Raw genomic sequence first — 13,035 nt, 5'->3', positions numbered from 1 at the left:
TGCACATGCGCGCGAGGCTTAGCCCTGTGTCCTATGCCTGGCGAGACAACATCCCTTTCTAGTAACTTCCCTCATTCGAGACGTCATCAGTGCGCGCAGCGCCCGATCTGGGTTGTTTCCGTTTAACTCTCCGGGAGGGAGAGCGTCGCGGGTGTTTTCCGGTGTCGGCGCGCGAGGCAGCGGCGCTGAGGAGCCGGGTTTGCGCAGCGTGCCCCGCGCGGCGAGAGCGAGCGAGACCCAGAGCCAGCGGCCCCTCTCCCCCTGCCATGGCTGAGAGCGGAGAGAGCCCCCCCGGGGCCCCCAGCCCCCCGGATTCCCCCGCCCCGGGAGGAGCCGCCGACTCGGAGCCTCGAATCATCAAAGTCACCGTGAAAACCCCCAAAGAGAAGGAGGAGTTCGCGGTGTCCGAGACCAGCAACGTGCGGCAGGTGAGGGGGGCGGGCCCGGGAGGCCGCGCCGGTGGGGAAACGGGGCAGGCGCGGCCGTGGAGCTTCCTGCCCCCTACTCAGTTTCCGAGCCCCGGAGAACGGCAGCCGCGCGCTCCTGCGAGCGCGGAGGTTGGCGGCGCTGTCCCGGTGCCGAGGCCAGCCGCAGAGCGGGGCCCTCCCCGCCAAGCCAAGCCAGGGCCCTGCCGGGTGACGAAGCAGCGCCTCGCTGAGTAGCACTGCGCTGCCGCTCCTTGCCCTGGCCCTGCTTATTTTCCGCTATAGTACAGTTACCCCGCGACTAGCCGGCGCCGGCTCGCCCACGGGCAGCGAGTTCTCGGAGAGCAGAGAGGAGTGTCTTTACCGATCTTTGCTACTGTAAGCTGAGCCTAAGCCCAGTTAGCCGAGTGGCGCTAACTGCGGGAGACGGGGCCGCGAACTGCTAATTGAACGGGTTACCAGTCAGGCGGAGGTTGGTGATGAAAGAAGATAATAGCAGCCTTCACCTGATAGTCCTCATGGCTAAAGAAAGTGGTACAGGACGTGTTTCAGTTAGGAAGTGTGCATGTGATGCTTTTACCCTAAAAGAGTATTGCGGTTTAAATTAGATTGAAAAAAAATCGCTAGTTAAATGTGGAAATGTGTTAGTGCTATTACACAATAGTTTCTCTGGTGTGGTGTAGTCATGAGCTGTTAGAATCTTTTTTTCTGTAAGTTTTTATGACAGTCAACTTGTTCCTTTGCAACTTGGGTTCATAGGAAAGAATGCTATCTATTGAATCAAACAATTTCCTGTGATATTCTTTTTTTGGAGGCCTTCCATCCAAATATTGACTAGGCCTGATTATACTTAAGCAAAATGCAGGACAATGGAGCACTTTAAAGACTAACAAGATGGTTTATTAGATGATGAGCTTTCGTGGGCCAGACCCACTTCCTCAGATCAAATAGTGGAAGAAAATAGTCACAACCATATATACCAAAGTATGCTTTGGTATATATGGTTGTGACTATTTTCTTCCACTATTTGATCTGAGGAAGTGGGTCTGGCCCACGAAAGCTCATCATCTAATAAACCATCTTGTTAGTCTTTAAAGTGCTCCATTGTCCTGCATTTTGCTTCAGCTACCCCAGACTAACACGGCTACACTTCTATGATTATACTTAAGTGATGCTTGAAGTTTTGTGGTTGCAGGCTGTAAGACATTACCAGTGAAACTGTAAAGCAACTAGCAAAATAGTTTCCTTGCTCATGAAGGAGACAAACTGCCACATTAACAGAGCTACAAAAATAAATGTTATCCATGGGAACTCATTTTATATTCCTTTTTGTGTGTGTAATTATTTAGCATCCCTAGAGATGCATTAGATGCCGTTTAAATTTAAACACCATAATGACTTCAGCCAAAGCTGCACCCTTCTTTTGTAAGGCTTTGTAAGTAGATTTTTTGGAACATGACCAGTGTGTGGAATGGTGTGGTAGCCTATTTGATAAAGGCTATAACTTCTGGGCAGATATAAAGGACAAAATAGGAGCTCCAGCAGCAAGAGCTAGGATCAACACCCTGGTTAGAAGCACAGCCCCTTGCTGCTACTAGGAAGGGGGAAGATGCTGAAATTTCTATCCTGGTATTCCTCTTTGGATCCAACTCAGAAATCTGATTTTTTTTTTTTAATTAAGATCAATTTTTGATTGCTGGGCCAGAAGTTTCAGGAAGGCCTACCTCCTGATGGCTGAAAGGGGGCGCGCTTTGTCCATTAGGAGTGGTGTAAGCTTCCGAGTTATGAATTCTATCACTCCCCATGCAATGTAATTAAGTTGACTTAAGCCATAGTGTAGAAACTGCTAAATTGCCAGAAGAATAATTGTCAGCCTAGCTACTTCCTGTCAAAGGTGGATTTATTAGAACAATGGAAGAACACGTTCCACTGCCATACTATTTGTCTATGCTGCAGGATCATAGCTTTTAGTATTTCCAGTGAAAACATACCCTTAAGCTTTTCCAGAATCTCCTGACTGCTGCACTTGGGTAGGCTCTGTTACTCTGCCTTCAAGCTTCATTTTTGGACTTGTGCTTACCTAGGCAAAATTCCAGTGCCTCTCTGATACTTCTGGCTTGCTTTTGCAAGCAACAGCTGTGTGAAACTGACACTTTTTCCATTTCCCCATTCACCTGAGAGTTCTGAATAGCAGTAATGAAACTGATTACTTTTATTTCACTTCTTTTCTAAAATTTTGCAACTTTTGACAATCCAGCTAAGAGATGCAAAGCCTTTTCAGTCATATGGACCAGTCTTTCACTTAAATTAATAGGTAATAGGTCTCTTCTATGTGGTTTTGAGCCTGTTAACCCAGAGCTGTTTGTTGTTTAAAAATGACAACACTATAAACACTTTGCATTTAAAATTTTTTCAGAATAATTTTATTATGTATAGGAACTATTTTAGAATTGTCACTTGCCATGAAAAGCTTTCTACTTGCAGATGGGTTTTCCAAGTCCTGCTTAGGCTCTGTAGTAATTAGGGACGTAAAATCCTGTTTAATTGGTTAAATAGGTAAACATATTGTTTAACTGGTTAACTGATTAAAAAGGGAGCAAGCTGGGCAGGAGGGGGAGAGGGCACTCCTATCTGTCATGGGCAAGGATGCCCCACAGATGACTGCTCTGTTGTCCCATCCAGAGCTGCCCCTGCCTGCGGCATGTGTGGAGCTGCTCCATCCCCCACTGGTTAACATTAACATGTAAAATATTCACATCCCTTACAGTAATGAGTTCATTATAAATATTTGGGCAGACAAATGTGCTTGCATGTGACTTTTTATCATTAAACATAATATTATTCCTTAGATCCCTGTATGAAATACATTTACAGTAGAAATATAAATTGACTAACTTTTAAAAATGTGACATTTAAATGGAGATACAATCTCTGCTAATAGAAGGCTATCTACAATTGGGATTGTTATAAGCTAGTAAATGGAGAAATGAAATACTTTCCAAAAATAAACATAAATTTAGGTTTTCAGTCAATTTACAGAATACATATACACTAGGGGGCTGTGCCCTCTGTTTGCTACACTCACCAACCCCCCTACTCACTGACAGCTTTTGTGGCCAAAGATCCTATTAATCTTGCACTGAACCCAGCTGCGCTCTCCATGGCCCCAGGTCACTCACCCTTCTGCACTCGTGCTCAACACATCACTGCACTGGTCCCTCTATCCAAACACTCTCGGCCCATCCCAGCCATTCGTGCCCTTCAAGCACCAGCCAGTCACCTCTGCCTGCACCCTTCCCACTGCTGTCCCACCCACCAATAAAATAGTCCACGGCCCACAGACCACCTCCCTCCTTTCATCCCTAGCCCCACCTCTGTCTCCCATTCCTATACCCCCATTCCTTTGCCTCCGTTCCTACACACACCATCCTCCCTATCTCCCCAGCCTTCTCCTTCCATCTCTATCCCGCCTCCATTCCTACACCCACCCATCTTCCCTGACCCCTCCCCACCCGACACTGCTTATCCCCTTGCCTGCATTCGTATATCCCCCTCACCATCTCCCCTTACCGCACCACCTATCCCTACATACACCATTGTCCCCTTTCCTCCCTCCCTACATACACCCTGCCCTCTCCCGCAAACTGGCAGCCTATCCAGCAAAGAAATAGCACCAGGCCTGTATGCAGGATTTTCTGTGATTGGGATGCCCCAGGTGCAGACACAGCAGGATCTGGGTAGCTGCCTAGAGAGAAGGGGCAGTAAAGGTGCCTTTGCTGGAGTGCTGTGAAGTGGGAAACAGGGATGTCTGTGGGCAAAGGAATTGGAAAGGAGGCTGTAGGGAGAGGCAGAGAGCGGAGGTTCCTTTGGAATGCCAGGTTGAAAAGGAGGAATGGGAGTCTGAGGGTGGGCAGGAAAGGAGCTGAGAACACACATGGAGGATGAAAAGAGGGCCGGTGGAGGCATATATTGAGGGGTTCTCCAGGCACCACCGTGCAGAGGCAGGTCCACTCCCACTCAGATGGGTTGGCAACTACTGTGAACACTCCTGCGCCTCCCCTTGTGATGCCTCAAGGGTTGTCGGACTGTAGCAGAGGTTTCCACAGTGTGGCTTGGCACTGGTGCAGCCACTTGGGGCATGGTGGAGGATGGGACTGCAGGCAGCCAGGGCTGCAGGCCTCGCAGCCTGCCTCTTTTCCTGGTGCAAGTAATTCGTGCCCCAGGCCTCGCACCAGTCGAAGCATCCCCCTGAGCCAGGGGGCTGAGAGCCACTGCTTGGGAGGAGCATGGCCTTGCAGACCCTGTTCCCAGGCAGTGAGTCAAAAATGCAGATGCATACCGCAGGCAGCTCCCAGGAGGGGACATGGCACAGTGGTTGCTTCTTCCACACAGCCAGCACCTCCCATTGGCCACTGGGCTCTGCACTGCTTCCCCTGTGGGTGTGCTCCCGGGAGCTGTATCCGGCCTTTTGGTCTCCAGGAAGGACCCTAATGTCTCCAGGTCCAGCTGCCCCAGAGCCTCTAGCTGGGTTCTCCCCTGTGAGCAAAGGCAGCCGCAGCATTGCCACAGTCCCATTCCCTGTAGCAGGCTGATCCAGAGTGGCCAGGCTGCCAGGTGGCTTTGCTGGTCCCCAAACAGTGTCTGGGGCAGGGAGGCTGTGGGAGGGCAGAGCCTGCTGGATGCCAGAGTGACATCATGATGACATCGTGATCCTGCAGGAAAAACTTTTTATAGAGAGAGATACGTAAATTGTAAATACTTATTCTGGCCCCATTGAAATCAATGGCAAAAGCTACCATAGACTTCATTGGGGGCCAGGATTTCACTCTGCAGTAGTTGATGTGTGCTGATGCCTGAGAACGTGTAATCTCTGTAGCTCCTGTAATACTTTACATATTAGCTCATTCTATACAATCATATCAACCTGTTGTGCATGGTCACCATCAGCAATGGATGCAATTGAACCAGTGCTGAAAATGGAAAATTTCAATCATAGACAGGACCAAATAGTTCTGAGCACCAGTTTAGCTGCATCTGTTGCTGATACTTGGTAAGCAATGGGGTCTTCAGCTAGTGCAGGCAGGAATAATGATGTCCTCCATAGCTGCAGGAAAAACATAGAAATTAGTAAATATACTGTACAGTGAATTCTGGAATAGAATAGTGGAATAGTATCAAGGATTGAGAGTAGGGATGTGACATTTGAACCAGTTAATAAGTAAGCCTCATGGTTAATGGGTGATGCTTACCAGTTCAGGTTAACAAGTGGGGCTGAAGCAGCTCTCCACCTGCCATGGGCAGAGGGCTGTTCCAGCTCTGAGGTGGAGGGAGGGGGGCCTGCTGCAGATAGGGGCTACTACAGGCCAGGGTGCTCTGCGGGCAGGGGCTGCTCTGACTAGAACATTTCAGCCCAGTGGCAAGCAGAGGTCTTCCCTCCCCCCCCCCCCACCCCCCCGACTCTCTTAGTTGGTTAATATGTTTAACTGGCCAGCAACAATGTTTAACCAGCTAGTCAGTTTAGGGATGTAAAATGCTGCTTGTTGAGAGAGACCTCAACACCAACTGTGAGGAAGTCTTGTTTGTGCCTGCTTTGGATCAGGCTTCTGAAAGTCAGCTTCTTGTAGCATAAGCACTGACTTCCAGACCTCCAGAGGCCTTGCTCTCTCATTACAGGTAAGAATAGCCACACACCAATTGCCAATTCTCAGAGTATTTCCTGCAATGTCATGCCCCTTATCCACTGAACATTTACTGAATTACCAGTCCTGCCGTTTCCAAAGGAGCAGTATACACCACTTTGTAAGTTTCAACTCTGGATCTACCACTGCATGTAGTTTATGATCAAAGAACAGAGGTTCAGCTTACCATAAGAAAACAAGGAACAAATGGTTACACAGAAAACAAAATGCTTTTTAGAAATGAAACTAGCAAGTTCTCCTCTAGTCTGAAGAAGCTTATCTTACGCAAAGTTCTCTCCAGTGTTTTCAAACACCCCTGGTTGAGATTTCACCTTCTTTTTATGAAGCATGTTGGCTGTCCACTTACTTTCTAGGTGAGTATCAGCACTGTATCTTCTTTGTCTCTGTTACAGCAGAGAAAAATTCGATATTCCTGCATTTCTTCCTCTTGTTTGCTGCTGTATGATAACTTTTCTTTCTGAAGTTTTTTCATAGTCCTTCATTAGCATTGCTTCAGACTGGTAGGAAGAGACCTATTGTGAAGTACGCAATACTTAATTTATATGTAACAGTCAACTAGATACATATTTCTTGTCTGGCTGAACTTGTTTTTCATTTTTCCTGGTAAATAGACAGTGGATCTTTAAGAATTTAATTTGAGTGCATATAAATAACTGCTTACACACATTCATATATGCATTTCACAATGATAGTGATGATCACTGTGACACCAGCTTTTATGAAACCTGACATGACACACTTTGGTCAACTAGAATGGACATACAAAGTCCAGTTTAGGATGTATTGTAAGCATGGAGATGTCTAGAGTTCTGTGCTCTGGTGAACCCTGGATGCCACAGCTGCTGCTTGAGGAACCATTACAGACATGCATAGAGTTGTCTCAGGGCTTCTCTAATCTAACTTGTATCATTCAAAACTCAAATAAGGTGGAAGCATTATAGCCATCTCTGCCTTTCCCAACACCTTCAATTTATCTTTGGAGCTCAGCTGCATCTGACCCAAATACTGATTTTTACTCTTTTGAAATATTTTTACTCTTTTGAAGTGGGTCCGCTAATAAACTTGCACAACTATATACAAAGATTTGTAGTACAGTAGACTTCCGATAATCCGGAACCTATGGGACCTAGGTGGTGCCAGATTATCAGATATCATCGAATCATAGAATAATAGGACTGGAAGGGACCTCAAGAGGTCATCGAGTCCAGCCCCCCGCCCTCAAGGCAGGACCAAGCTCCACCTACACCATCCCTGACAGATGTCTATCTAACCTGTTCTTAAATATCTCCAGAGAGGGAGATTCCACCACCTCCCTTGGCAATTTATTCCAATATTTGACCACCCTGACAGTTAGGAATTTTTTCCTAATGTCCAATCTAAACCTCCCCTGCTGCACTTTAAGCCCATTACTCCTTGTCCTGTCCTCAGAAACCAAGAGGAACAAATTTTCTCCTTCCTCCTTGTGACACCCTTTTAGATATTTGAAAACCGCTATCGTGTCCCCCCTTAATCTTCTTTTTTCCAAACTAAACAAGCCCAGTTCATGAAGCCTGGCTTCATAGGTCATGTTCTCTAGACCTTTAATCATTCTTGTCGCTCTTCTCTGTACCCTTTCCAATTTCTCCACATCTTACTTGAAATGTGGCGCCCAGAACTGGACACAGTACTCCAGCTATGTACTCCAGATATGCTGGAGTATCAGGAGGTACTATAAGCTGGTTATGTATATACTGTATATAGTATATACTGTATATAAAGTGTTCTTAACCTTTTTTATTGTACATACTGTATACAGTAGACTGTAATGTTTCCGTTTTTAACCCTTTTTTACCCTTTTCGCTCAGTTCAGCTGCTGCTACTGTTACCTTGTGACTCATTTTTTGCCGAAGCTCACTCAATGGGCTCTTGCCATTTTGATGCCAGACTATCAGGAGTGGCGGACTATTGGAGTTTTACTGTATATTGAGGAATAGCTGTAAACCTGCTGACTCCAGACTTGGCAAATTATTTGGCTAGATATTTCATCTTTTGTTTAAAGGATCAGTCACAGATGTGTAAGAGTAGTCTGCATGCTCCAGTAAGATGCACATTCTAGGAATGTAAAAGCTATGTTTAACCAATTAAAAGGAAGAGCCGTTTAACCAATTAAAAGGAAGGGCTGCTGCAGACAAGGGCTGCTCTGATGCGGCTTGAACACCCTTTCCTGTAGCGAGGGGGGGGGGGGGGGGAAAGGCTCCAGCCCGGACTGGGTAACCATAACCAGTAAGCCTCGCTCGTTAGCCAATTAATCATTAACATCTCTAGCACATTCCAAAATTTTCTTGATGCAGCTTAGATTGTCAAATATAAAAAAAGTCTAACATTTCAGTGCTCTTGTGATTTGTTTTTAATTTTTGAGCCTTATCATGCTCCCTGTTTCTTTAAAATGTGTTTGAAATATTTGAAGTGATTTCTAAAAGCTTTAAAATAAGATGCCACATATTTTAAAACAATGTCCTGTGCATGCTACATTGTACTTAATTTTTAAATGCTACAATGCCTTCTTACAAGCACACGTCTATAGCTTATTCTAGAGTTCTGTATGATAAAAATGTGTCAATTTGTGCATTACTTTACTCTTCACCTTGAAAATGGCAAAAGGAAAAAGCTATTAATGGAACGCTATGGTTATTTGTTCAAATGCCTAAGTCATATAATTCAAAATTGTTATAGAGGCCTGTGATCACAGATTAGTCACATTCCACATATTAAGGCCTGATGATGAACAGTGTTGATGTAATTATAAAATTACATATATAAAAAGGAACAGAATGGTGGAACCATTTTTCATAATCCTGGTATGTGCAATTTCCTTTCAATTCCTGCAAGCTATTGTAAACCAATCCCTTTTAGGGATGTAAGGGATTAGTCGACTACCCAATAAATATATGCCTATCAGATAGGCGAGTAGTGACGCGACTAGTCGTTTCCCCCTCACCTCTTGCTGTCTCTCTCAGAGAGAGGCAGTGGGGAAGGGGGAGCAGGAGCCAGTGCTGTGGGGAAGAGCCACTTAAAAACTGCTCACCCCCCCCCCCCCAGCATCGTCTGGGGTGACAGGGGAGGCAGAAGTATAGGGGGAACTGAAAGCGAGCTGGGAATCAGCTGTCCCGGCTCGTTCCTGGACCCCTCCCCCTGCTGCGCCTCTACTTTTTAAATGTATTAAGAGTCTAATGGCTCTTAATAAATTTAAAATGAGAGGTGAAGCTGGAGAGACTGGGAGTGAGCCAGCTGTCCTGGCTCATTTCCTATCCCCCCACTGAGCCTCTGCTTTTTAAAGGTATTAAGAGCCTGATGGCTCTTAAAAAGGCAGAGCCGCAGTGGGGTTAGCTCCTGGGGCTGGGAGCTAACTGCTGCAGCTTTGCAGTTTCTCCCCTTATTGACTAATCGAATAGCTCGATTAGCTGATTACATGCAATTTAACATCTCTAATTCCCTTCTCAGTGATTTTCTGTCAGTCCAAAGATTGATGAATGGTATAATATAGATATGGCTTTCATCAACCTAGGTTCACACTCAACAACTGAAGTTACGTAATAGTAAGATTTATTGCTCTGTCCAGCTATTAATAATGTGCTCTGTCTGATTGCTTTCTTGTTATATTTAAGCAACCCAGTGTATAAACGTTTCAGAAATGGAGTACAAATTTGACTTGTTTGCTTTTGAATACAATTCTTTTCCCTAAACTACACATGAGAACTCATCAAACTCGCTGCCAACTCTTGTGAACTGACAGACTCATCCTTACAAATCATCAACTCTTCTTCATGCATTCCTTTTTTAAAGAAACTGCTGGGATGAATTACTCAGCATTTTATAACTTAAATTCTTTCTCCAGCATTCTGGAAACTTGATTTAAAAATCTATTCAAAAACAAAAAAAAGTACTGCTTGCTTTGATAATGGTGACTTTAAAAAAAAATGCATTCACTTTCTTCCAAAACCTGAATGAGGTAGAAACAGTGACATATTAAAAAAAATGTATACAATCAAGAACTTTACCAATGTTTTCTGATAAATGGTTGACAGACAAAATAGATCAGACAGCTGTAAACATAAGGAATTGTTTGTAATCAAATATAAATTTTTGAGTGATAATTCTAAATGAATTAAATTCCATGTGCTCCTTCACTGTTCTCTGTAAATCAAAATAGTTATGAATGTTTATAAACCAAAGCTTAACATTTGTTTTTCTACCCCGTTCTAATTTTTTTTAATCATTCACACTGGGTCTGTTGACAAAAGCAGACTTTCAAAGTTCTGCTTAAATACTATTATGAATTCAGTTAACAAAAATAAATTAATCAGTAAAATACCTGTTGCAGAGGAGTCATTGACAGAATAGTGGTCAGGATCAGATACTTGATATGGTTAGATGAGATCTTCAGTGACATTCTATCTAAAATATTAAGGGTTGTGTGCTAAGAGGGAGGAAAAATTCCTTGTTTTGACTTCCTCTTGTTGAGTTATAACTTGTGTTCCTTATTACTAAAACTAAACCATACTAAAGAAGCTTCAGGGGGTAGCCGAGTTAGTCTGTTACAGAAAAAAATCAACAAATGGTCTGGTAGCACTTTATAGACTAACAAAACATGTAGATGGTATCATGAGCTTTTGTGGGCACAGCCCACTTCTTCAGATGACCGGAGTTATGTACACCGCAGTACAGTTAAATAATGAACAAATTTCCACCACCCTATATCAGAAACCCACCGACCACTACACTTAGCTTCATACTTCCAGCTCCCATCCCAGACACATTTTTCAGTCTATCGTATACAGCCAAGCCCTACAATACAACTGGGTTTGCTCCTACCCTACAGATAGAGACAATCACCTATAAGATCTTTACAGAGCATTCCTAAAACTGAAATACCCACCTGGGGAAGTGAAAAAACAAATTGACAGAGCCAAAAAAATACCCAGACATGGACTACTTCAAGACAGACCCAAAAGAGAAAATAACAGAACTCGTCTTGTTGTTACCTACAGTCCATAACTCAGACCCCTCCAACACATTATACACAATCTACAACCCATCTTGGAAAATGACCCCTCACTCTGAGGCCTTAGGAGAAAAACGTATTCTTGCTTACAGACAACTCCCTAACCTGAAACGTATTCTTTCTGATAACCACGCCACTTACAGACTTTAGTCTATAAAGTGTTACCAGACTATTTGTTGTTTTTTTCATACTAAAGAAATTACTTTTAGTAGCTGAAACAAAGCAGTTCAATAAAATGTCAGACCTTAAAATGATAAAATTAGTTGAACTTTAATAAAATCCCTTTTAAGACAGGCTCTGTTGTTACTAATAATGTATCTACCAACTTTTTTGCATAGGCTACCATGTTTTGAATTCTGTAATCACTAATTTCTAACTAGGTGGGAAAACTAATCTGTAAATGTAATGTATGTTTTTTTTTCCTGAAGCAAACGTTTGCCATTTTATGAGCAGTGGAACTTTAATTTATTTAGTTTTCTCTGTGAGAATGCTATTAAATTGTCTAGCTCTTGCAAATTTAAATATAACACCTTTTTAGCACTTGTATACTAAAACAAGGCTTCTTGGCTGGATTCTCAAAGTGCTGCTCTTCAAAAAGTGATAGTTAACATGGAATCCCATTATGCCTTCCTAGTGATCTGTAAATTCCACAAGTTCACTTTTTAAAATTTAAGTGCAATGTAAGATCTACCTCAAACCCAAATACTCTTGCTCCGCTTCTTTCCCGCCTCAGCTCCACCCCTCCTCCAAGGCCTCATCCTGCTCACTCCATCCTCTTTTCTCCCCCATCCTCACTCATTTTCACCAGGCTGGGGTAGGAATTTGGATAGCAGGCTCTGGTCTTGGGCTAAAGGGTTCACAGTGTGGGAGGGGTTCAAGGCTTAGTGAAGGTTCATATCATATGAGTGGGGGAGGAGGGGGAGAATCCAACAAACACTAGGGTACATGACAGATTAGTGTTACTATTAAACTATTGAAAGTAAAATTTGCATTTTTGTACTGTTATATGTAGATGGAAACTGTACTCCATTTCCTTCTAGTGAAACGTTCTTTGAATTTTGTGCTCTAGAATACCAAATGATAAAATGATACATGGCACAAATGTTTTCTCTGATTTACTGCCCAGTCCCACAGATTGAATACTCTTACCCAGCCCTTATTATCTGGTGACATCCTAAATACACATGTGTACTCACCCCTGCGCTGTCTCTTGCACAGTTACATGGGAGGGGGAAGTGGCTCCCTGGAAGCTGGATTTTAAACCAGTTCCCCATGCATGCTGGCTCCTGCCTGTCCCCTCCAAATGTGTAACCATACTGTGTGTAATCTGACATTTTCAGCAATTACACGTTTACTTGAATAAATGCATTTTAATATTTCTACTCAAGATCAAGATTAAAGGCTCGAGCTGTATAAGGAAACAGCTTCTCTGGTCAGCCAGTGTACTAGTGCTGAATCTGATACTGAGGCAGCAGCATGGTGTGTTTGTAGGGGGTAGATGGCTCTGCAGGAGCTGGTAGGCATGAGAATCAGCTTTTAAGATGGCTTTCCATGCCTACCAACTCCCACCTGCTGCCCTACACTGCTGCTTCTGATACAGGGACGTGGGGGATGATGTGTGGAGGGAAGGCCCTGCATGTAATTATGTATGTTAATCGATGAGCCCAGGCTCACTGATTAACTGAGTACATGATTATACTTTCACATCCCTAGTTTTACATAACAGATAATCAGCAATAGGGATGTTGGTCTGTAACCAACTAACTGTTTAACCAATAAGCTGATGCTTATTGGTTAATGGTGTCAGTTATACTCAGCTGGTTCCCCAGGAGCTCTAGGGCAAGGGTTGCCAGCTCCTCCCTGGGAGCTG

At 44.0% G+C, this 13,035-nt stretch overlaps 1 protein-coding gene across 2 annotated transcripts in view; it reads left to right on the top strand.

Annotated features, from left to right (window-relative positions):
* Positions 1-13,035, top strand: part of UBQLN1 (ubiquilin 1) — a 44,798-nt gene continuing 31,763 nt past the window's right edge. The window contains exon 1 of one of the 2 annotated variants that reach the window (XM_075931763.2): positions 1-428. In XM_075931763.2, coding sequence (XP_075787878.2) covers positions 267-428 — 162 coding nt within the window. In that variant the 5' untranslated portion in view covers positions 1-266. The remainder of the gene's footprint in view (positions 429-13,035) is intronic. The other variant, XM_075931762.2, reaches the window with a different exon arrangement.

Source organism: Pelodiscus sinensis, chromosome 6 (genome assembly GCF_052426305.1).
Source record: "Pelodiscus sinensis isolate ZL-2025 chromosome 6, ASM5242630v1, whole genome shotgun sequence".
NCBI classification, from domain to species: Eukaryota; Metazoa; Chordata; order Testudines; family Trionychidae; genus Pelodiscus; species Pelodiscus sinensis.
Note: the sequence above shows the minus strand (reverse complement) of the source record. Positions and strands in the feature narration are given on the sequence as shown.